The sequence below is a fragment of the Notothenia rossii genome (assembly GCF_949606895.1).
Source record: "Notothenia rossii genome assembly, chromosome: 11".
NCBI classification, from domain to species: Eukaryota; Metazoa; Chordata; class Actinopteri; order Perciformes; family Nototheniidae; genus Notothenia; species Notothenia rossii.
The window spans coordinates 5,120,279-5,145,875 of record NC_136910.1 but is presented as its reverse complement, the minus strand read 5'-3'; the positions used below and the strand labels follow the sequence as shown (position 1 = coordinate 5,145,875).

General features: G+C 41.1%; 2 protein-coding genes across 3 annotated transcripts in view; one reads left to right on the top strand and one right to left on the bottom strand.

Annotated features, from left to right (window-relative positions):
* Positions 1-13,389, top strand: part of cdc42ep1a (CDC42 effector protein (Rho GTPase binding) 1a) — a 22,048-nt gene extending 8,659 nt beyond the window's left edge. The window contains exons 2-4 of one of the 2 annotated variants that reach the window (XM_079656842.1): positions 1,594-1,683; positions 4,801-6,076; positions 10,773-13,389. In XM_079656842.1, coding sequence (XP_079512968.1) covers positions 5,530-6,076; positions 10,773-11,467 — 1,242 coding nt within the window. In that variant the 5' untranslated portion in view covers positions 1,594-1,683; positions 4,801-5,529 and the 3' untranslated portion in view covers positions 11,468-13,389. The remainder of the gene's footprint in view (positions 1-1,593; positions 1,684-4,800; positions 6,077-10,772) is intronic. The other variant, XM_079656841.1, reaches the window with a different exon arrangement.
* On the bottom strand, positions 13,379-25,560 carry sh3bp1 (SH3-domain binding protein 1; the record flags this gene model as incomplete). Its single annotated transcript, XM_079658454.1, has 9 exons — positions 13,379-14,346; positions 17,466-17,785; positions 19,464-19,635; positions 20,846-20,943; positions 22,474-22,587; positions 24,047-24,127; positions 24,211-24,292; positions 25,038-25,149; positions 25,537-25,560. The coding sequence occupies 9 exons, from the start codon at positions 25,558-25,560 to the stop codon at positions 14,063-14,065; spliced, it is 1,287 nt and encodes a 428-aa protein (XP_079514580.1). The 3' UTR covers positions 13,379-14,062.
* Positions 25,561-25,597: the final 37 nt, after the last annotated feature.

Genomic DNA, 25,597 nt, shown 5'->3' with positions numbered 1-25,597 from the left:
GAAAGGAGAATGAATGAGTAAAAGAAACAAAGAGGAAAATTAATGACAAGAAACATTAGATGGGAAAGAAAGTAAAGTAAAAAGAGAAGCAGAAAGAAAAAGTAAGGAAAGAGGAGAAGAGTGAACGATGGTTTCAGAACAAAACGTGGTTTCAATCAGCTCCGAGGTCGAGAAGAAGGATGTTTGATGGTCGTAATCGAGAGAGAGAAACTCCACCGACCAATGTTCTGCTCAGGAATGTGTTCACACACGCACACACGCACACACGCGCACACACACACACACACACACACACACACACACACACACACACACACACACACACACACACACACACACACACACACACACACACACACACACACACACACACACACACACACACACACACGTAGGCAAGTACACACACAAAGCTCCTATTAGACTGTGGTTACTCTGGTTTACATCCAGTAACGCACGCACACAGACACACACACACACACACACACACACACACACACACACACACACACACACACACACACACGCACATACACACACACACACACACACACACACACACACACACACACACACACGTACACACACATGTACACACACAAAGCTCCTATTAGACTGTGGTTACTCTGGTTTACATCCAGTAAAGCCGTCTCAAGCAAATACTGTGCATAGTGACATGGAAATATTTGATCCAGCCTGTCTGATGTACGAACGCACCGAAATCCCCCTGAAGGGTGAGATGCCCAAAGACAGTAACTCAAATCTGTAGCAGAGAGATCAATTCAACTTTCGTTTTATGCAAGAAATATGCACTTTTATCACAAACTGTAACTGTAACCGGAAATAGTTTCTCATTAACACTGAATGAGTTTTGTCTACTAATGTCTGTTAGAAAGAAATGTTATTCAGGTACAAAAACCATGCAACAGTCAATAACACCAAAAATCATGTTATGGAAACTGTGCAGGTTGAACATGGTGAAGAACCCAATAAGATGTGTTTCGACTTGAATTGCAAAACAATGACTTCATCCAAGCTTTGCCATTTACAACTAAATACACCTTTGTCTATAGAGCTTTGCTGGGATTTGGTCATAAACCATAGTACAGGACCTATTCATGGGGCTAGAATTACTACAATTCATCCTGGGTGGGACATTAATGTGTACCGAATTTCATGTTAATCCATCCTTCAGTTAACGGGACATAAGGACACATTACGTCTTCATTGTGGCCTTAGAGAAAAACTCAAGGAATGGTACAAAACCAGTCAAAGTTATACATTTTAAGAAGATGTCTACGATGCTTATAAGTAACGACGATATCAAAGATGGGTCTATGTGATTGTGGTGTCTTCACTGGGTCTTGAATGTCTTACTCTGATATTTATTCCTCAGCCTGTATCATTTATTTTCTTTTATGTACTCCTATCAATCTTACTTTTTGTCTAGGTCTTATTACTCTAAGCATACGTTCATTTCTTCTCTATTTCTACCCAAATTTGCCGTCTTCCTCCTTCATTCCTTTCTACGAAAATGAAACTTTGTCACACTGCCTGGTAAACTCATTTTGTATTTTATTTCTTCTCTTACAGAAATCAGCGCCAGTTGAGCCGTCCGCCAGGCTTTACCCAAAAGAAGCTCCGTACTAACGGAGGAGTAGAAGGATTAGAGGATAATCCAGGGTAGGTAGAAGTCCCTCCTGTTGAGAGGTGCCCCTATTCTTCTCTGATATCCAAGACGCAGGCTGCTACTGGGATTACGGCGTTAAACTAATTACCTTTAAAGACTCCAAAATTGGCGGATTTTGTCCCTGTTGTGTTTTTTTAAAAGCCAATATTATCTGAAGCCTGAGGGTGCTGGCTGCTGTATTTGTTTTACTCAGAAAACAGAAGAAGCAAGAGCAACAGGATCACAGAGAGGTCAGCTGGATACAAACATATGTGTGCAGATAAAATGAGCTTTGCCCGAGGGTCCAGATAAACAAGAGGAGTCGGAGGAGCGACCCCCTCTGAGCTGTGGTCAAAAGTCTTTAACAGGATTACAGCTAAGGACAAAACACCCAAGCTTTTCCGTAAGCACACAGCCAGAGTAATTAATGGCCCCAAGTGTATTACGGTAGGTCACCTTTTTTGAGCCACGGTAAATATTTTACATTAAACAAACCAACAACCAAAACAATTACAAAAGGACACATCGAAGCCTAAAACAGCGTGTATATAATATATATATATAATGACAATTTAATGCCAAGTCTCTCAATTTGGCGACAAGTTCAGCTACTCAGAAGCTATCTTTGAGAGCTCTCTCTCTGTGGTTTTTCTCAAAATAGAGACAGGTGTTTGTTGTGAAAGTAAAAATTAAGCTCTGTTTGGACCATGGTTTCTTTCGACCACCACTCATACTAGTCTCTTCATCTGGGTTAGCATTGTATCTGCGACCCACCTCAAAAACCTAATTTTTCCACAAACTCTCACACGCATCACTTTATTCTATTTGCAGCAACTAAATCATTTTTGTTTTGGACTAATGCACACCTGACTATCTCTCATGGCACACTGGTGTTTCGATGCGCAGTGATTGAAAATCCCTCCTGTAGTTTATCAATTAGAGGTTTTTAACCTTCATGCAGCCAGACAATTGTTTCCCCTTCATTGAGTCGAGCCATTATGTCTGTGACCGCTCTCACGGGGGAGTTGTAACCAGAGAGGTGGCCTGTTGCTTCAGTTCATGGGAACATGCACACAATCCCTGCAGGCTCACGGCATCTTATATTGAACATCACACCTCGGTATACTGGTCCCTGGCGTCCGCTCAGCGCTGGTATGTGCTGCGTTTCCTCCCAGATGCCCCTCTTAAAACGCCAGCCGGGGGAAGTGAACCACAGGGCCTGGGACTGCGGTCAGAAGCAAATTAGTAGGGCTGCCTTGGACCTGACGCAATGCTCTGTCCCTTGAACCATAGCAGGTCATTAATGAAGCCAGACGAGGCTGTGCATGCGTGGGAGGCCTGCAGACATGAAGCTGCTGCAGTGGAAAGCTTTTAAAGAGAACCAGAGCTCCACGTCGGGACTGCTTTATGCTATCAAAATATTTTCAAATTGGAGATCCATTACTCTGCTGGCAAAGAACAACACATGAGAGAAAAAGGGCAATTTTTTGGTCTGCTTCCATTACAGAGTTATGGAGTCATGGAGCTCCAGAACGGATCCGCAGGAAAAGGCTTTCAGTCAATTCAAAAATATAGCTGAATGTGTCATTTCATAATTATATTAAACAACTGTGTAAGCTTAAAAAGCTTTAACCTCCAAGTAGTTGGTAAAAAAGGCATTTTGTGATAAAAATATGATTTATTAGAAAGCTACTTTACTCTGTACATTAGCTAGCCTGTTTTGTTAGCGTTAGCTTGACAGCCAAACTGCTTTAGCTACGTTTACAAGAGTTTATAAAGCAACAGAATAGAAGTATACAGCATTAAATTATATGGCTGATTATCATTTACTGCACTAAAGTAGGCTTTATTTACCATTTTAACAAGGTAGCTAGCTAAAAGACTGGTGCTAGTTGTGTTTAGCTTTCAGTTAAGCTAGCTAGCCACACAGTCATATTATTCAACCCAGTCTCACGGCATTTCGTGTTAGTCACGAAATTAATTTAATCTATTGAATCGTGTTCACCAACACGATTTTCCCATTTCTTTCGTGCCACACAGAACGATTTTTAAAGCAATGTATTTCTATTGGTAGTATGTTTCGTGCCTGCACCACGTCTTTTTGTCCGGTCGGGTCTTGGAAGACCAGAAGCTGTGTGGTTCATAAAAACATTTTCTCACTCAATATCTTACCCTAAGCCTAACCTTATTGTTTAATGTCGGAGTTTTTTTTGCCGTCCGCGAGGAAATGGGGCTCAGAGCCTCAGAATACTGACATCTGGATTTTTTGTCATCTTTTTTTCCTTCTAATTTGTTATTATTTGGTGCAGGCACGAAACATACAACCAATAGAAATACACTGCTTCTAAAATCTTTCTGTGTCAGAATACTGAAATCTTTATTTTTTTGAATCTGTTTTTCCTTCTAATTTGTTATTATTTACATTGCTTTTAAAATCGTTCTGTGTGACACAAAAAAACAGTAGAAACATGAATACAAAAATAATTAATTTTAATTTATATCATCAACATATTGAAAGTTATGGAAAACACTTGTTCTCTCTTTTAACCAACTGATTGAACATTAAAAGTGCATTTTTTAAAACAGTAGCCTATGATTGGTTCTAAATATTTGAGACGTCTGATACTGTTTACTTCCGTCTATAGCTAAGCAGCAGCTGTGATTTTCTTATCAGTAAACGTCCGTTATCTCTTCCTATCTCCCTGACTTTGCTTGTTTATAAACAAATCTAATCCTGTTGAATGAGGTCTGCTGCTCGGCCTTAAAGTGTGATAAGTCTTTTCAGGGAAATGTAAAATGAACTTTGTGTAACCTTCATGGCAGACAAAGCAGGACAAAATGGAAGCAGGAATTCCCTGAAAAGTCCAACCATTTTATGGACCAGAAGCAGACTTTGGGGTTTGCTGCACAGAGGAGTGACTGTGGTCTAAATTTAGACGGTTCCAGCCCATTGGACTTTAGGAATCTTAAAATCCTGCAGAAAGCCAGATGTAGTCTAGATACAGTATGGAGAATTAGTAACTGAATCTGCACTGAATATAAACTGCAAATGTCATCCCCTCAAAATCAAATACATCCCTGTCTACATTTTAACGGTAGATGTTTTTTCCCCTGTTGTTTTCTCTCGATAGATGGTCCGTTGGTGCAACCGCAGAACCGTTTGCAGCTGGACACAGAACCTATTTCTGAGCTGATGTCGACAAAGCCAAAGCCCAAAGCAAACGGGGGAAAATAGGCGATCTGACCACACTCCAACCGGCTGCTTCCAGGAACACAACTGCACAGTGTTTCGCCTCAATTTATGACCCTTTAATCCTGCCAGCTATGCATCAAAACCAGCTACGAAGAGAGGGACACAGTTTGGCCTGCGCTTGATAAACTGAGATAATATTCAAGCGCATCTGGCACTGAAGACTTTGGGAGTTCAGCTTCTCAGAAAATTACACGGTTTCAAGCTCTTGGAATAACATTTCAGAGCTATTTTTTAAGATTTGGACTGTCGATGACTTTGGGATAATCTAAGAGGAGAGAACACAACGTTCAGTTTGGCCATTCGGTACGAATAAAGGTTGATTTTGAGCAAATATTGTGCCATTCAATTCCAACGTGTTACGAAGAGTGGGACAGAGTTTAGCTTGGGTATGATAAACTGAGAAGATATTCAAGAACTATTTGGTGCTGCAAGCCTGGAGTTCAGATCTCCTCAAGGTTTCAAGATCTTGGAATAACCCTACTCCATATTTTGTCTACGTTTTAAACTGTCAATGATTTTGGGATAATCTAAGAGGGGAAAATTGGACATTCAGTTTTGCCATTCAGCGGGATTTAAAGGCGACTCCAAACAAAGTAGATTCGGGATCATGAATCTTCAGGAGAAGCTGTCCGGCCTCAAAGGTCTGGTCTCACAGTCTCACAGCAAGCGTCGCTATAAAGGCGACCTCACGCTGGAGATGATCAGCCCTCCTTTGGGAGATTTCCGCCACACCATGCATGTTGGCCGTGGAGGCGATGTGTTCGGGGACACTTCCTTCCTCAGCAACCATGGAGGCACTGGGAACAAAGGGAACAACGGGAACAACAGCGGGAACAACGGGAACAATGGGAACAGCGGGAACAACGGTGGGAACAACGGTGGGAGCAACGGGGAAACGGATTCTATCTCTAGTCCAGACAACAAGATCGGAGCGTTCTTCTCCAGGACGCTCCGTCAGATCAGGAGGGGATCTGAAAACAGACCGACTGGAGGATGCAAAGAGCTGTCGCCTCCACCTCCGGTCGTTTCTCCCATCATCAAGAACGCCATCTCCCTCCCCAGCCTGGATGTGGAGATGCCCAATGGGAGTCCCACCACCAAAGTGCTCTTCCCCAGTTCTCATAGCACGCCGGAGGAGAGGAAAAGCTCTTATGGTGAGTATAGAAAACACATGTTTTAAACAAAGCTGCTTGTATCAAAACGTTGACATCAATCTATGAAACAACTATGAGAAAGTTACCAAACCACAGAAAATTACTACCAAACTGTTTGTCAGTTATTTTAAAAGCTTTTAAGGGTCTTTCAAGCCACCAGCAATGGTTTTGATATTCTAAGGAAAAGCTCTTATGTTGAGTTTAATATTAAGCAGTGGCGAACCGTGTCTATCACAACTGGACCTTCTGTAGACACACACACACCCCCCGCCACGCCCCCGCCTTGGTTGAAGGATATTCTACCCAGAGACCCAGAACAAGATCTGATTGATTGCATTTATTTTCTAACACAAAACCACTGAAATGCGTAGTGCATGGACCGAGAAGGACAAACAAATCAACGTAACACTGACTGTAATATTACAGATTACAGATACAATTCTCATTTATTCATTTTATATACATTTGATTTATATAATTAAATCAATTTTTTGTCTTTGTTTTATCTGAGTGTTCCAGGGTATTCTCTGAATACCTTGAAGGCCCTGACGGTTCGCCACTGGTATTAAGTAAAGCTGCTTTTATCAAGATTCTGACAACATTTGATTAGGGCTGCTCAATTAATCATATTTTAATCCCAATTACGATTATGGCTTGCAACGATTACGAAAACAACGTAATCGAAATAAAACGATTATTTTTTTATTATTATTATTACTTTTTTGTATAATTTTTTTTTTTCCAGTTGAATTATACTTAAAGTTCAGGGTAATCAACTGTTAAAAACATACTGTTCAAATTATTTTTCTCCAATAAATGGATGTTTTCAAAGTCAATGAATAATCACATTTAATAATCACAATTACAATTATTGACCCAAATAATCGAGATTATGATTTCTGCCATAATCGAGCAGCCCTACAATTGATAAAAAAACGATATTTTTGAAAGTGAAAAAGCCACAAACAATTATTACCCAACTTTTCCTCAGTTCTTAAAAGCATTTTAGGGTCTTTAAGATTCTGGTAACAGTTTTGTTGTGCGCTATCTGAGCATTAGAAACCTCTTATTGTTGTTACAAAAGAGTAGGACTTGGTATTGTTTAAAACTTGTCTATACCAGCACCAATACCACTTCCCTAAATGAATACCAATACTGACAAAATACTTTGGTTAATGAATACCATGCTTACCTTACCACACTACAGATTCTATGGGATATAGCTTCTCTGGTAGTGGGTCAATCTCACTTGACAAAAACTTAAACCAAAATACCCCCAAACTTTGCAAATAGTTTTTTCTTTTCCTAGATCTAAACCACCAGTGTTTGGATAACTGAAAAAGTCCAATATGTCTTTACGGGAAATGTCTCAATGAAGTCATTGTGTTAGCTTTTGCGCGGTCATGCAAGAATCAGAAAAAAAATCACCACCAAAAACCCCAAATTGGTCTCAAAGATTACGGGGTTGTGGTTTCTTTTAATTTAAATGGCACTTATACTGAACAAAGTGAAAGGTCAAATGAGTTAACTGGCATTAACTGGAAACTGTAGTAAAGAGTGCAGCCATCTGTGGAGCTGCAGTGAAACTCATCCATCAGCTTCTCTCAGTTATCTAGACACATTTACACGAGATGTCCTTATGAATCACCTTGACTCATAATCGCCCCACTGATAACAAACAGAGATCCAGACAGAGCTGTCTGAGGCTCACATTAACAACACCCCCCTCCGTGTGTGTGTGTGTGTGTGTGTGTGTGTGTGTGTGTGTGTGTGCGTGTGTGTGTGTGTGTGTGTGTGTGTGTGTGTGTGTGTGTGTGTGTGTGTGTGTGTGTGTGTGTGTGTGTGTTTTTATGGACTAGTCGCTGGTGCTTGTACATGCTGTGTTTTAACTGGAGTTAATTTACTCTCCAGAGGTGGAAGAAGTACTCAGATCCTTTAAAAGTAGAAATACCATGGTAATAAAATACTCATTACAAGAAAAAGTCCAGATTTGGAAATGGTACTTAAGTACAACTGAGAAGAATTATCTGCAAAATGTACTGCAAGAATCAAAAGGAGAAGTACTCAGTATGCCAAATGAATCTTTTCACAGTATTCTTTTTGTATCACCCATAAACACATGGCATATCAAATTATTAACACATTTTAAGGGTTTTTAATATACTATGTAGATAGGTAGTACAGTGGGGAAAAAGAGGAAATACTCAAAATTACAAGGATGATACACATGGATTATTACACCTTTAATGGGAGACTCAGCAGGTTTTATCCAAACATCTGTTTCCACTGATTACGTACTTCTTCCTCTCCTAAAAAAAGTATTAATTTGTGAAACAAGACACTGTTTTCTTATGTTGGTGTGAAAAACCTCCAGACTCTCCGACCCTTTACGAATGGGATTGAGGGTGTTGTGGTCATTTTAGATGTTCCCCCATGAAGGCGGTGAGTGTGTGACTTGTTAAGTGATCTGGCAGATGATTCACTGTGAACACGGATAGCGACTCAGCACTTTGCAGCCTGGGGTTTTCTCACTTTTCATCATCAGACACAGATATCCTCTGGGTTAACATCGCCCCCTGGTGGAATTACATGATATACCTTGAGTTAGATTTCAGTGTTTTAGATAAGACATAAGTACAGAACAGAAGCCTTAACATGCAAATGAGAAAGATCTGGTTTCTAAGTCTGATTTAAGGTTTTTTATTTTACCCTGAGGTTTATGTTCCTTCTACCAAAACAGGTTAAAAAACAATAGATAGACACAATTAAACAAAACACATTTCCATCTACCCAGCTTCTTTAAATAGTGCGTTGTGTAGCTTGTTGTTTGTTGATTTCAAGAAAACAACTTAAAAAAGAAAAATACTCCAGCACAGCTCCATCTCCACTAGTTCTGTAGGAAAACTGGTGAAAGCCTAAAGCAAGGCAACACATAAAACTGGCATCTGAAACAACTTTAGGTTCATTATGATATTGACATCCTGACAATCCCTCTGTTGTGCCATCACTGCCCTATGCTGGAATATGCCAGCTACTGCAGGGTGAAAATGATTGAAATTAACCTCACTCCTGTGCACGAATGAGTCCTAAAACCTGGCAATGAGTTAGCATTTTAACAGTTCTGGTGCCCTTATATAGAAGCCAGTCTTTTTGTTATCGTGTTTGTGGGTAAGGATGCTAAACATTCTTCTGTTCTTAAAGAGGCCCTATTAAGCTGATGTTCAGGTGTATATCAGTATGTAGTGTCTCTACTTTAAAGAGTCCTCTCCTGCTGATGTTCAGGTGTATATCGGTATGTAGTGTCTCTACTTTAAAGAGTCCTCTCCTGCTGATGTTCAGGTGTATATCAGTATGTATTGTCTCTACTTTAAAGAGTCCTCTCCTGCTGATGTTCAGGTGTATATCAGTATGTATTGTCTCTACTTTAAAGAGTCCTCTCCTGCTGATGTTCAGGTGTATATCAGTATGTAGTGTCTCTACTTTAAAGAGTCCTCTCCTGCTGATGTTCAGGTGTATATCAGTATGTAGCGTCTCTACTTTAAAGAGTCCTCTCCTGCTGATGTTCAGGTGTATATCAGTATTTAGTGTCTCTACTTTAAAGAGTCCTCTCCTGCTGATGTTCAGGTGTATATCAGTATGTAGTGTCTCTACTTTAAAGAGTCCTCTCCTGCTGATATTCAGGTGTATATCAGTATGTAGTGTCTCTACTTTAAAGAGTTCTCTCCTGTTGATGTTCAGGTGTATATCAGTACGTAGTGTCTCTACTTTAAAGAGTCCTCTCCTGCTGATGTTCAGGTGTATATCAGTATGGAGTGTCTCTACTTTAAAGAGTCCTCTCCTGCTGATGTTCAGGTGTACATCAGTATGTAGTGTCTCTACTTTAAAGAGTCCTCTCCTGCTGATGTTCAGGTGTGTATCAGTATGTAGTGTCTCTACTTTAAAGAGTCCTCTCCTGCTGATGTTCAGGTGTATATCAGTATGTAGTGTCTCTACTTTAAAGAGTCCTCTCCTGCTGATTTTCAGGTGTGTATCAGTATGTAGTGTCTCTACTTTAAAGAGTCCTCTCCTGCTGATGTTCAGGCGTATATCAGTATATAGTGTCTCTACTTTAAAGAGTCCTCTCCTGTTGATGTTCAGGTGTATATCAGTATGTAGTGTCTCTACTTTAAAGAGTCCTCTCCTGTTGATGTTCAGGTGTATATCAGTATGTAGTGTCTCTACTTTAAAGAGTCCTCTCCTGCTGATGTTCAGGTGTATATCAGTATGTAGTGTCTCTACTTTAAAGAGTCCTCTCCTGCTGATGTTCGGGTGTATATCAGTATGTAGTGTCTCTACTTTAAAGAGTCCTCTGCTGTTGATGTTCAGGTGTATATCAGTATGTAGTGTCTCTACTTTAAAGAGTCCTCTCCTGCTGATGTTCAGGTGTATATCAGTATGTAGTGTCTCTACTTTAAAGAGTCCTCTCCTGCTGATGTTCAGGTGTATATCAGTATGTAGTGTCTCTACTGGGACAAGTCTCCATGCTTTAATGTTCAAAAAGCTCTTTATTTGTCTCATACTGCCTGTGCTGCAGCACCTCTTTTCACCCTCTGTCTGAAACCAGAGCCCAGCCTGCTCTGATTGGTTAGCTGGCTGGCTCTGTTGTGATTGGTCAGGATAAGTTTCATGTGTTGATATTTATTTATCTTCTCCTCAGGTCTGGAGTCTGGTTTCGTCACTCTGCCTCGTCTCTCTCGCTCTGAGCGCCAGCAGCCGTCCATCTCCCTCCCCACTTCCTGCCCTCCTAACATCCACCGCGGCTCTCTAACCGACGAAACCGACGCCATCTTGTGCTCCGCCTCCATCTTGACCTCTGACCCCAAACCCTCCTTCTCCGCCTACTCTGACTCCCTGTCCTCCCTCACCTCTCTGGACACCTTCACCTTCGACCTGGGCCCTTCCTTAATGAGCGAGGTGTTCGGGGTGATTGACGGCTGCCAATCAGACGATCACACTCACGTCTGGGAGGGCGAGGAGGCGGGATCAGCGTGCGGGATGACCAATGACGGCTCAGAGATGGATTCGGCCACTATTTCCTATGTGGATTCGCTGCTTAGGGAGGATTTTGGCGGCAGGAAGAGCCCGCATGGTGGCGAGTGGGAGGAGGAGGAAGTGATGGAGGTGAATGGAGTAAAAGATGTGGTGATGGGGTCTCCTGAAAGAGCCAAATTGGGTGTTGGGATGGAGATGGAGCGCTTCCAGAGCGCTACAGATGTGCTCGCTCGCCACTATGGAGTCAGCTTAAAGGGACAGAGCCGGGTGGAGGTGGCAGACTCACAGATAATCGTCAGCCGCCCGAAGAACAAAACTCGCTACAACTACATGGACGATGAGGATGAAATCAAAGTGTAGTCAGAGATATTTTGACTCAAATCGATCGAGGAGAGATTGTGGTTGACGAGGCAGGATGACCATGAAATCCTTAATATTGGATGCTTTAAGGATGTTGATGTTGCTGAATGTATCTTAAACCCGAGGGGTGAATGCTTGTTTCAAAAAGACTTGAAGCGTGGAAAAACAAGGACACAGAATGTAGTTTAGATCTTCTTAAAGGACACGCAAGATTTCCCTACAACTACACGGACGATGAGGATGAAATCAGTGTAATCAGAGATATTTCGACTCTTAAAAACGTGTTAAATGTATGATTTTTCTGTAATCAAATCGATCCATCAATGTGGTTGACGAGTGTTGGTGTTGCTGAATGGATCTTAAAGGAGTGTAAGATGTTTCCAAGCCCGAGGGATGAATGCTTGTTTCAAAAAGACTTAGTAAAAGGAGGCGTGGAAAAACGAGGATGTGCCACAGGATTTAGTCAAGATCGTCTCAATGGAAACAAAGCCTGTCACTTTATGTTTCACGCTTCCTCCCATATTGCTGCAGATAGCTGTAACAATCTTTTAAAAGTGGATGCAAGTACCAAAATGTCCAAATTCATCTTTCCCAAATGTCATATTATTTAAAAAAGACCATAAACCACTATTTTCCAAGATGGCTGCCATTTCCAGCCGATAAAAACTATATTTGACCAAATAATTTTAACCAGTGGATCACTTTTGGTGATTGTAAGATTGAATATCACTATTTGATAAGTCAAATCTTCTAAGATTTTGTGTGATTTTAATCACAACACGTTTACATTTGGGGTTGTTTGTTAGAAAGCGTCTGAATTTGGTTTCTACGTGTTCAGAAATGTATGATTTGACAATCGAGATCATTCATCCAGGGCAAGTAAACGTGATTTTATGGCAAAGAAAACGGCATTTCCAAGTCAATATTGGTGGCCATCTTGACAATTGAAGATATATTGGGTGTTTCTCAATGTCGAGTACGCTTGCATGTCTTCCGAGTCGCTTGCTTCAGAAGCGAGGCAAGAATCCTTCCTAGCATTCGGAAAACGAAGAGTGGAACAGGCGAGCAAGTGTGCAGATGTGCGTCATATGAGAGCCTTACATTTTCCGCCACAGATTTGGGGAAATTGATCCGTGCGCAAAGCATTGTGGGGATTTTAAGACCGCGGAGTCTACACATGTGCACCCTAGAAATTTCTCGCTACAAAGTACGCCGGGCTCCGTAGAATTCCAAGTATCCTGGACATTGGAACAGTCCTTCGGCGGCACTCGATGACGTAGTAATGTTTGGAATAGTGGCTCTGAAGCATCCTTCCTCGACATTGAGAAACACCCCTTATGTTCCAATTGTAGTACTTGTATCCACTTTTGAAATATTTCCCTGGTGTATTTGATTCTCTGCAGCACTACAAGGTGGAAAGCCTCTCCATGGTCTCTAATGAGAGAGGAAGTGAGGATGAAACAAATGGATTTAATCTTTTTACAACCTTAGGGCCTCATTTCAATCTCCTGTCGCCTCCTCTCACTCAGGAAAACACTACCAGGACACACAAAGGGAAAGGAAATGTGGATTCTCAGGCCTCTTCGGATTAGAAATCCACATGGACTGAGGGAATATGCAAAGTATTTCTTGTACTAGATGCAACTGAAGCTTATGACCATATACATGCTCATGTTATGCTGCAGACCTTCCATATAGAGACCCCATGCACCTTTAATGATCGTGAAGTCTGACTCCTGTATTGTCATTTAAATGTCCTTTTATACGACTGTACATAAATATATTAACTGACCTCCTATACATATGTACCTACAGTAAGAGCACCTGCAGCAGTACCTAGTGCAATTCACATCCATATGCTGCAGACAATACCAATGATATATTATGATGATATTAATGACAATAAACATGTTTTTAATTAGGTTGGATATGCATTTATTTACAGTGTTTAATGTAGGCTGGAAAGGTGGTTGTAAAAACATTGTTATTTACATTAAACCTCAATCCATCAAGGTTCATACATGTTTTTACCATACTTAAACTCATACGATACTTTTATTTTGTAAATTTATAGAAAAATACTCCCTAAAAAACAACAAACAGCAACCTAACATTGGTTTTGCACGGCTGGATTTCATATTAACTGCATAGCTATTATTTTAAGCTTGAACTTCTGTGCATTCTGGGACAGATAGGACACCTGTAGCTTAAGAATAAATAAATAAAGCTGGTTCCAGAGAGGTTTACAGGCCAGAAAAAGGGATTTAAGCGGCAAAACTTGAATATATTGAACGGCAAAGATTGAAAATATTGAAAATATTTAGTAACCAAGACATTTTCAGATCCATTTTAAAGAACTACAACAAGAAAATCCATCTGATTAAGGAAAAAAACTCAAATGTTGACTTTAATTGAATGTATTATGTCAACAAATGTCACATATCTGTATTAGGTTAGTAGAAAGCAATACTATCAAGTTGAAATAGAAAATGCAACTTAATATTTTTGCTTTCAACCAACCTCATTATGTGAAAGTTGTTGACATAATACATTTAATTAAAGTCAACGTTTCATGTGAACATGTCCTCACTGAACTCAAGAAGGAACCTCTTTGGCCTGTGAAGGTGGAGGAAGTGGAGGAGGGCACTTTGGAGCTTTGAGTCCAGGCTTTTTGAGGGGGAGAGGCTTTCTGAGGTTGGCCTCCACACCTCGGGGTGCCGCTGTGGGCGGGGCCGTAGGGGGGGTCTTTGTGTCCGGGGGAGAGGTGCGGAGGGGGGGGGGCTGGAGCTTCGGGGGGGCCGGGGGTTTGGTTTTAGAGAACTGGACTGAACATGGCTCGTTCCCCACGTTAGCTTTGACCACGCTGTAAGATCTCTTTGCTGTAAAAGAAAGGAGTCAAAGTCAACTTTATTGTCAATTTTTCAGTTTGTGTGCACAGACAGAGAGATCCAAATACCGTTTCCCACAAACTAGAATACAAAAATACATTAAAATATGTATACACACAATCAACAGACACATATAGGGATTATAAAGACATCTTCTGCGAGACGACAGATTAAAGGGGCCGTATTAAGCTGATGTTCAGGTGTATATCAGTATGAAGTGTCTCTACTTTAAAGAGTCCTCTCCTGCTGATGTTCAGGTGTATATCAGTATGAAGTGTCTCTACTTTAAAGAGTCCTCTCCTGCTGATGTTCAGGTGTATATCAGTATGAAGTGTCTCTACTTTAAAGAGTCCTCTCCTGCTGATGTTCAGGTGTATATCAGTATGTAGTGTCTCTACTTTAAAGAGTCCTCTCCTGCTGATGTTCAGGTGTATATCAGTATGTAGTGTCTCTACTTTAAAGGGTCCTCTCCTGCTGATGTTCAGGTGTACCTCAGTATGTAGTGTCTCTACTTTAAAGAGTCCTCTCCTGCTGATGTTCAGGTGTATATCAGTATGTAGTGTCTCTACTTTAAAGAGTCCTCTCCTGCTGATGTTCGGGTGTATATCAGTATGTTGTGTCTCTACTTTAAAGAGTCCTCTCCTGCTGATGTTCAGGTGTATATCAGTATGTAGTGTCTCTACTTTAAAGAGTCCCCTCCTGCTGATGTTCAGGTGTACCTCAGTATGTAGTGTCTCTACTTTAAAGAGTCCTCTCCTGCTGATGTTCGGGTGTATATCAGTATGTTGTGTCTCTACTTTAAAGAGTCCTCTCCTGCTGATGTTCAGGTGTATATCAGTATGTTGTGTCTCTACTTTAAAGAGTCCTCTCCTGCTGATGTTCAGGTGTATATCAGTATGTAGTGTCTCTACTTTAAAGAGTCCTCTCCTGCTGATGTTCAGGTGTATATCAGTATGTAGTGTCTCTACTTTAAAGAGTCCTCTCCTGCTGATGTTCGGGTGTATATCAGTATGTTGTGTCTCTACTTTAAAGAGTGCTCTCCTGCTGATGTACAATTTTTTGGAGCGCCAGCCAATAGAAGCGTCAATGTTAAATTGTGATGTCACTACTTTGGGATTTTAGCCTCTACAGACCATTTACATACACAACAATTTATATGAAACACTACAGGGAAGGGAACACCCCAAAAAGCATAATAGGGCCTCTTTAATGCAAAACAATATTATTAAATATGTATTTTTGTCAGTCTGGATCTTGGATTTCCAGTTTTGAATGTTTATCAGCTCTTAGACAACCTACAGCTGCTTTTTAAATTCAAGGAATAAAGTCAAACATGTATCTACTGCTAACGATTGAGATATAAACATGTTCTCTTTACAAAAACAATCCTTGAAGACAAGCTATACTTACATTCCAAGAATGTGAAATCAGTGTTGTAGTCAGACAAACATATCGTTTATCAGGATAAGAAGACTTATAATTGAAAGTACTTCCTCCTCTACCAGTGACTAAGGCGGTTAAAACAATGCCAGTGATGACGCATGACCCTAGAGATGTATATTTTGGTCAGTGGTGTGACATTTCCTGTTTCCTGTTTTCTTCCTTGTTGTTACAACAAGAGCAGAAGATGTATTGTATCTCTGTCAGTTTAAACCGACAAGCCACAAGTGGGAAGAAGTTAATTATCTGAACATTACACTATAAAAAGAGACATATAATGAGACGTGCTAAGGGCAGAAAAACAACATGGAAAAGAAGTGGCTGAAGCGTCTGGAATAAAATCTGTTAAGCTACTTACAGCAACACAATAACGCTTTACTTTAGGAGAGCTTCCTTATCTGTGAAAAAGTTGGATAAGTCTTGAAAAAATAACCATATACTCATTGGGTTAAAAGCTTGGTTTCAAGAATTCCACCTCAACAGAAAGCCTTTAGTTAAGTTAAGGTGTTTAGTTTGAATGACTTCATTTAGTTTCCATATAAATGAAGTTATTCTTTAATTACATTTTGAGAAAAATGTATTCAATCAGTGGTTGTAAATTTAAACAAAACAAAAACATTTAACAAAACTACTGGGTGAGTTTCAGTGGCGAGCCGTCAGGGCTCTTTGAGGGCCTGAGATATTCTATAAAATAATATTTAAAAACATTAAAAGAAATATATATATATATTTTTTGTTATATTTTTCATTAGTTTTACCAAACTAACTAGATTTAATTGTATTTAAAATAACATTTCCACAGAAATAAATCCTTCGAATCTGCCTTTTCAGTTTCTGTTTGAATGTGAAGGGTTAAATGAAAGAAGCTCCTCTCTGCGAGGTGAAGAGAGGAGCTGATTGGTGGTCCAGCTGTAAATTCACCGAGGGTCCGCTATAGTAACTGAACGAGAGAGTAATGTCAAATGACAGTACAATTGACCAATCATATCTTCCCTCTAAATGGGTGGGTTTTATTATCGCGGACTTTATGACAAGTTCAGCCCGCTGTGAAGCTTTTCTTGTTTCCATAGCAACAACAACTTCCTGTCAACAGCGTAAACTCGCCTTCAAAATAAAAGCATGCCAAATTACACTTAAGACAGACAACTGCAACGAAAGTAACAAACACAATGCAATATCCTTTTCAATTTCAAAGAACACAAATTGGGTTATTTACAGGTGTTGTTTTGTGTGGTAGAGGGTCGCTGTCATTGATGCGTTTTGCACCCTGGGCCGTTGTTTTGATACTCCGCTGAGGTATACGCTGTGACGTAATCACTTTTTTTGTTGGTTTTTTTCGAGGGAAGGGGTGGGGGTCAGAGGGCCTAGGTATAACATTCACGGATCGCCACTGGTGAGTTTAAAAAAATAAAAAAAGGTTGAAAGTCCAGGTTTTTATTTACCGAATCACCACCTCCCTTTTTCATAAGCTGACTTGTGTGGGCGGACCTGCATCCATGGGAACTGAGAGTCCTTATATATCCGCTTCAATTCAACCATTCTTCAAAAATATATGTCTCTAGGTAATAAAAGTGCAATAATATAAACCTGCAGTGTGTTTTATTCCTACACAAGTAACCATTGGACAGCCATTGGGAGCATTGGACCACGTGTATACACATTGGACTCACGTTTGTATGGCAAGGTGATCTTGACCAGAGCTCTTGGAGAGTCCGGAGGAGCCTCCAGAATCGGCTCCAGCAGGTTCTGATCGGCGCTCTGCTTCTGGGAGAGACTGCGGCTCTGACCCGGGTTTGGAGCTGATCCCGTTGCTTTAGGAGGAGCCGTGGAGGTGAAGGAGGGACTGGGATCGAGGGGGGAAGAGCTGCTGGAGGATGTGTTTCGATGGTTTGGTGTTTCGTTGACAGGGCTCGCCCACGTGGAGGTTCCGCTGCGACTTATAGAGCTAGACTTCACCAGACAGAAGCCTCCACTGTCCTGAGAGGCTGTGCTGAAGGGGATAAAAAGTTGAAATGGTCACTTACCGCTTACTATTTATAGGCATTAGTGTGCAATCCATACACTTTACATAAGAAGTGGATGTAACCATTGGTTTGTGGCTTTTGAAACTTTGCATTTGGCCGTCACCATCTCGGTTTTTACCATAAGTGACGCAAGAGCATTGAGCAAAGAAGCTAGATATTGTATGGTTCTTTAAAGGTCCCCTATTAGACTGTTTTTCCTCAATATATTCTAGGTTTCAGATATATACAGAACCTGTCTCTGATTGGCTGAAACACCAAACAGATCATTGCAGCATTAGCCATAATCCCCTCTGTTTCAGCCCTGTTTCCAAAGTGCTAATTCTCTGTCTGTTACTTTAGATGAAAATAAGGAGACCCTCCCCACGCCCCTCTGAGAGACATTTGGTTAAAAAGAACACAATGGTGCTCTAGGAGGAGATTCAGGTGATAAGGGGGGGGGGGGGGTTACCTTGGTTGGTGATTGGCTAATGGTTACACAAGACAAAACATCGTTATGACATCATAAAGTGGCCAAAATCTGATCAGCTCATTTTTTTCAGACAGGTTTTTATAGAAATGGATCAGGACAAAAAGAGAGAGAATCTTTGTTCCTGAAACTTTCAGAGTCTCTTTACACAGAGGGGACACATGTTGATGTAGAAGAGACATGAAGAAGAGGGGACACATTTTGATGAAGAAGAGACATGAAGAAGAGGGGACACATGTTGATGTAGAAGAGACATGAAGAAGAGGGGACACATGTTGATGTAGAAGAGACATGGAGAAGAGGGGACACATGTTGATGTAGAAGAGACATGAAGAAGAGGGGACACATGTTGATGTAGAAGAGACATGAAGAAGAGGGGACACATGTTGATGAAGAAGAGACATGAAGAAGAGGGGACACATGTTGATGAAGAAGAGACATGAAGAAGAGGGGACACATGTTGATGTAGAAGAGACATGAAGAAGAGGGGACACATGTTGATGTAGAAGAGACATGAAGAAGAGGGGACACATGTTGATGTAGAGAAGACAGGAAGAAGTAAAAAAAACACAACCCTCTAATCAAATCTATCGTGGAGCGACATGTCAAAACCACATAGGTCAAAACCCTTAAGCACAAGCTGCTTTATCGTCCCTGGCCCCGCCTTACATTTTCCGCCACAGATTTGGGGAAATTGGTCCGTGCGCAAAGCATTGTGGGGATTTTAAGACCGCGGAGGATACACATGTGCAGCCTCGAAATGTCTCGCTACGAAGGACGCCGGCCTCGGTAGAATTCCAAGGAGCCTGGACATTGGAACAGTCCTTCGGCGGCACTCGACGACGTAGCATCCTTAAAATAGTGGCTCTGGAGCATCCTTCCTCGACATTGAGAAACACCCTTTGTCATAATCTAACCAGATCATCTTGTTATGATTGTTCCATTGTCCCACGTTTTTTTTTGACAAGCGTGCTTAGACAGAAAACGCCAACGTTATGCAGCAAAAAGGAACATCCTATTCTGTGGGCAAATGTTCAGGTTTAGCGATATGAACAAAAATGTCATATCACATTATGGCATTTGATACTAACCTAGAGCACACTTGTCATAATATCATTATCTAATCCAGAAGGTGTAATGATTGAGCAATTTGTGAACTCTTTATCATAGAGTGGTACCTGTTTGACTTTGAGAGAGCCGTGTGATAGGAGGAGCAGGAGGAGGACGTGGATGAGGTGGAGGAGATGGATCTGCTCAGTTTCTCCTTTTCTGGGATCAGAGACCGGGAATCTGGAACTTCCTGGGACATGTCCGGCACCTCGGGAAATACGGGGATCTCAAAAGATAGAGCTGATCAAAAACAAAATGTTTATGAGTGCTTCATCAGAATACAGCATGTCCTTTAGAGAATAATGAAATGTTTCTTGTTGAGTTGTAGTCTTCATTACTACTGGTTCATTCAGTGTAGACACCTACATTATTATCTTAAATCAACCTTGGTTTAAACAACTTACCAAAAACAATATATAATGTACTGAATATTACATATAAAAGAGGACGACTTTTTTTATAGTGACTGATGTTTGAGAACCACAGTGACGCGTCCTAAAACCCTTCGTCAAAAACCAATGCAATTTCTCCATAGGATTTTGGAAAATATCTGGAAATAAGGTCTGTGGTTGAGACACATTCAAGAGACGGATCACGTTCTGTTCAGCCGGATAATCTCCACATGTCTACCCTACTTTTATAATTTTCTAATCATAAATCTAGTCGCCATAAGCAAAATGCTAACGTTATGCTATAAACAAACTACAGCAGGGTCGCTGCTTCAAAGTCACGCAACATCCATATTCAAAACTACAGATTCTAAATTGTACAAGTTGAAGCGTTTGTTTGAACAGTCTGCAGGAGGCAGGGACTTGCTTTCAAGCAGAACAGGGCAAACAAACTTAGAGGAGTGTTTATGTGTTCGGCGTAATGACGTACAACGTCCTCGACAACTTCTGTAGTCCTATTCAGCCACTTGGTAACAACCATTGTTTTTCAGACAAGGAAACTCTTCAGAAATCACCAGTGGGGTCAATGCTGGTGTATTTAATGTCGTAGAACCAAACGTGATCTGTCTCTTCAATTTGTCTCAAACTCAGACCTTATTTCGAGCTATTTTCCAAAATCCTATGGAGAAATTGCATTGCTTTTTATCGAAGGAACCGGAAGTGGTAAAAATGCTAACTTACTTCCGGGTTTTAGGACTCGTCACTGCGGTTGGGTTGCTAGTTTGGGCAAGAGACTTTAAAGTTAACAGTATTAGGCGGTAGGAATTTCAATCAACACTGTCTTCGTATTGTATTGTGTGTTTTAATGGAAGTGTGTTTTCTCCCCGATCACATTTGCACTTGGTCAGGGTTGGAAAATATCATGATTTGGCTAAATATATGTATTTTTGTAACACAAAATGAGTCAAATGAAAGGCTTAATTGTCACCAGGCTACTCCAACAATGCAACAAACTACAAACCTGAGATACCTGATAAAATAGTGCCTCAGTGTGTGCTTACCTTCGGGGAAGAGGCTGGAGCTGTACTGGATGAGAGGCTCGATGACCGTCACCACTTGGACCGAAGAAGCTGAGGCCATGTCAAACAGAGCCGCTTCCCTACAGAGGCAGAGAGAAAACACACATTAATACCACCATGAAGTTATTTCTTTAAAAGACAAACTCCTGATCCACACTCCAGTCCAGAAGGTGGCGATAAAGGCATCTAAAAGCTGTTTGTGAACTGTCCTTAATTCAAAAGAACAAGAACAAAGAGAAACACAATACACTATTTTTTAACTTAGTTTCTTATTATTATTATGACTTATTTCCTATTTACGTCATCTGACAACACTGCGGTTGATTTTTTATTATGTATAAAACTTGATTTTGCATTACAGGTTTCAGGTTTCAGGTTTCAAGTTTCAAGTTTCAAGTTTCAAGGCTTTTATTGTCATTAGCCCATTAGCTACAGTATCGATATGGCAATGGAAAACTTAGGTCACAGGCTCCTCCAACAGTGCAGCAACATATATATAGGAGATAGAAGAAATAAAATAGAAATAGTGCAAGAAGATTTGGTCTGAGGTTATAGAGGTATTATTGCACGAAGAGACCAAAAAACACGAGTTAAAATGCAGGGGTTTCGAACAGGATGCTGTGGTTTGGGTGATGACAGATGCCTTGATATTAGGACACCAATATAATGCAAGAGGAAGAGGTGGCATATGGTAGAAAGTAGAGGCAGGATTAAAGGTCCCTTATTACACTGTTTCTCATCAATATATCACAGGTCTCAGATATATACAGAACATGTCTCTGATTGGCTGAAACACCAAACAGATCATTGCAGCATTACCCATAATCCCCTCTGTTTCAGCCCTGTTTCCAACGTGCTGATTCTCTGTCTGTTACTTTAGATAAAAATAAGGAGCCCCTCCCCACGCCCCTCTGAGAGACATTTGGTTACAAAGAACTCAATGGTGCTCTAGGAGGAGATTCAGGTGATAAGGGGGGGGGGGGGGGTGGGGGGGGGGTTACCTTGGTTGCTGATTGGCTAATGGTTACACAAGACAAAACATCGTGATGACATCATAAAGTGGCCAAAATCTGATCAGCTCATTTTCAGACAGATTTTTATAGAAATGGATCAAAAAGAGAGAATCTTTGTTCCTGAAACTTTTAGAGTCTCTTTCCACAGAGGGGACACATGTTGATGTAGAAGAGACATGAAGAAGAGGGGACACATGTTGATGTAGAAGAGACATGAGGAAGAGGGGAAACATGTTGATGTAGAAGAGACATGAAGAAGAGGGGACACATGTTGATGTAGAAGAGACATGAAGAAGAGGGGACACATGTTGATGTAGAAGAGACATGAAGAAGAGGGGACACATGTTGATGTAGAAGAGACATGAAGAAGAGGGGACACATGTTGATGTAGAAGAGACATGAAGAAGAGGGGACACATGTTGATGTAGAAGAGACATGAAGAAGAGGGGACACATGTTGATGTAGAAGAGACATGAGGAAGAGGGGACACATGTTGATGTAGAAGAGACATGAGGAAGAGGGGACACATGTTGATGTAGAAGAGACATGAAGAAGTGGATTTTGCATAATAGGTGACCTTTAAGTCACTATACCCACCCTTCAGATCGGGGCCACAGCAGGTTGGGCCCCAGGACGATGGCGATGTTACTCGGAGACATTTTGTTGACGGCCTGCTGCTCGGACAACAGAGACAAGAACTGGACCAGGTACCTGATGGAGAGGAAGAGGAACACAACCAGATAAAGAGAGGAAGCGGAGAATAAAGCTGGTTAATACATATTTGAAAAGGTTGTAGACGTGTGGGTTGGACAGTGTCTAAGAAAACTGATCAAACTCAGATGATTAAAATGTGCTGAGGTATTCAAATGTGATGCATTTCAGGCTTTTTAAACCCTTTTAAAATCCTTTTTAGAAAGCCCTTTTACTTTTTATTTCGTGCTCATAAATATATGCTCTTTACAGTTTCTTGCACACAAAACAGGCACAAAATGTACGTAACACCATGTTAAGGTCGGGCGATATGGAGAAAAGTAAAATATCAACACATGTTTGGACCAAATCCCTCAATATTGATGTTGCGACTACGTTGTAGGAAGGCTATTGGGCCATTCACAAACTATTTACACAATGATATTTTGAGCTAATCTAATAATAAAGTACTGGAGGAAGTCTGTGTCACTTTTTACCCGGGCACAGCACATTCAATAAGACAGTGTTGCATACAAAAACAACAAAACAAAACTCTATTCAAAACTTTTCTTGGAGAAGTGGTGCAACTTCTGTATTATTGTGTTGTTTATTCTTCATGTGCCTGGTCTTCAAATGGTGTACAACGGAGTGTATGGATATAATCTTGCGCTTTATACGGCTGCTTTCAACAATAGATTAGCTTTTTCAGCTAAATGCTAACGTCAGCATGCTAAGAATGAGAATGCTAGCGTCACTATTGATAAAGCTAAATCGCTAGTGGGGCTAAAAACGCATTATGATCCAGTTAAAGGTCCCATGTCATGGCGATTTCTACTGATCATAATTCCATTGTTGAGGTCTACTAAAATAAATGTATATTGTACAATTTTCCAAACTCACATTGGTTTCTCATACAGCATCTCTGTATAGTATGTGTATTCACTCTCTGTCCTAAACGGCTTGTTGGAGCTCCTGACCCCCGCTCCCTGTGATCCCAGTGGCCGTCTGCGAGACAGCGAGACACAGCGAAACCCAGCCCAAAACACACACACACCCACAGCCTGGCTGGGAGTTTGTGTGTGTGCCCAGGCTGAGTTCCGCGGTGTCTCGCTGTCTCGCCGACCCCACACCAGTGAGCCAGCTCACAGTGTCCCGCTCCTCGCAGCAGCGAGCCTCGCAACGTCCCGCCGAGTGTGTGTGTGTGTGTGTGTGAGGAAGTCCGCGGATTGGTCCAAACGTAACGGCTCCGCGTAACGGCTCCGCAGATTGGTCCAAATAATAGACCAATCCGCCGAGCCGTTACGTTACATTACGTCACTATACCCGGTGATAACCAGAAAAGCATGACATGGGATCTTTAAACTAAAGATTATAGCTCTTGTTTCTTGAAATGCTGAACATTGTCTGACATGTGTGCCTAGCAGTAGTTGTGTTTAAATGTGTGAATGCCAGAAGATTAAAGTACACAGCAAGTACACACCTGAGATTGTTATAGTTTTCAGGCGGCAGTTGTTTAAGTAGTACTCTGAACTGCTCCAGCTTCTCTGGCAAGTTCTTTTCCCTGTGAAGAAAAACATAAATCTCAAGAAACTGACTTTAAACCACAGCTGAAATATATTTTAAAAGCGTAGATAATATACACACCCTGCTGCTTTAAACCAGTCGTTGTAGAGTTCAGAGGTCATTAGAGGCTCGGGAAGTTCTCGCAGGTAACCTTTCAGAGCTCCTGTCACAGTAACAGATAAATAATGCATTTAAACAAAAGCTAAGTTGCGATAAATACTGTCCATTTGTGTCAATAATTAATAACCAACGATACATATAGGTCTATGTCCCAGCTCATAGAGTCCTGTTGTGAACCCGGAAATGTTGATTAACCAAAAGTTTTAATATAGAAGTGTAAAGTACGGAAACTCCCGGATGCTAACTTTAAATATGTTGGGTAATTTGCACATTTAGCACAAGTTGCAATAATTAGCATTATAGTTTGTGTAGACAATAGTTAAAAATGGCTTGGTCGATTACGACAATTTGGAGTGGTTCTGGGGGTTATTGGGGATTCTGAAATGTTGAGGATCAAAATGGTCAGTTTAATGCTAATTGTGCAAATTGCCGAACATAGGCCTATGTGAGTTAGCATCTGGCAGTTTGTAATCACTGGGTTCCCTGCTATACATTTCTTTAATAAAACGTTTGGGTACTCTGGGTTCACTGTGCTTGCAGGTAGACTATATTGTCATTAGGTTGCCTGTTTTCTTGAACTATTTGGTAAAAGTGGACCCACACACATGAAACCTGATCTAAAAGTATCCAGCACACAGGAAATATTCATGTTACATTACTGGAAGCTGCAACCGCGTCAGTATTTGGAGTGAACAGAAGAGGAACTGTGCAGAAAGCATGAAAGTCACGTTGACTGAACAAACGAGGAAGAGTGAAATCTGAGGGAACAGAGGCGGGGTAAACCCTACCGGCCACAGCGTGAGGGTCCATGCTGAACTCGCTGTGGTCGACCGCTTCCTGGTCCAAACACATCTTCAGCCTCTTCACCACCGAGGCAGCCGCCGCCAGACGAAACAGACCCTGAGGGACGAGAGAAAGACCGAGAGGGATTAAATGTTAGAGCTGGAGCAGGAGCAACCGTGCAGAGCAAAAACACTTAAAGAGGCCCTATTGTGTTTTTTGAGGTTTCCCTCTCTTGTAGTGTGCTCTATAGTGTGCATGTGAATGGTCTGCAAAGGCTAAAATCCCTGTGTGACCTCCAGAGGGAGTTTCTCTTTCCCCCCCCGAAAAGCCTCAATTTGAATCCTTTTTTTACTTCGGGACATCACTATAATAATAATAATAATAATAATAATAATAATAATAATAATTAATTACATACATTATTACATATTACACATATCAGACATGTAACACAGTGAAGACAACACTTGTGCTTCTATTGGCTAGTGCTACAACACATTGTACGAGATAGGCTAAGGGACGGGACATCTCTAAGCGGTTGACCAATCACTACAGAGCCGGCCAG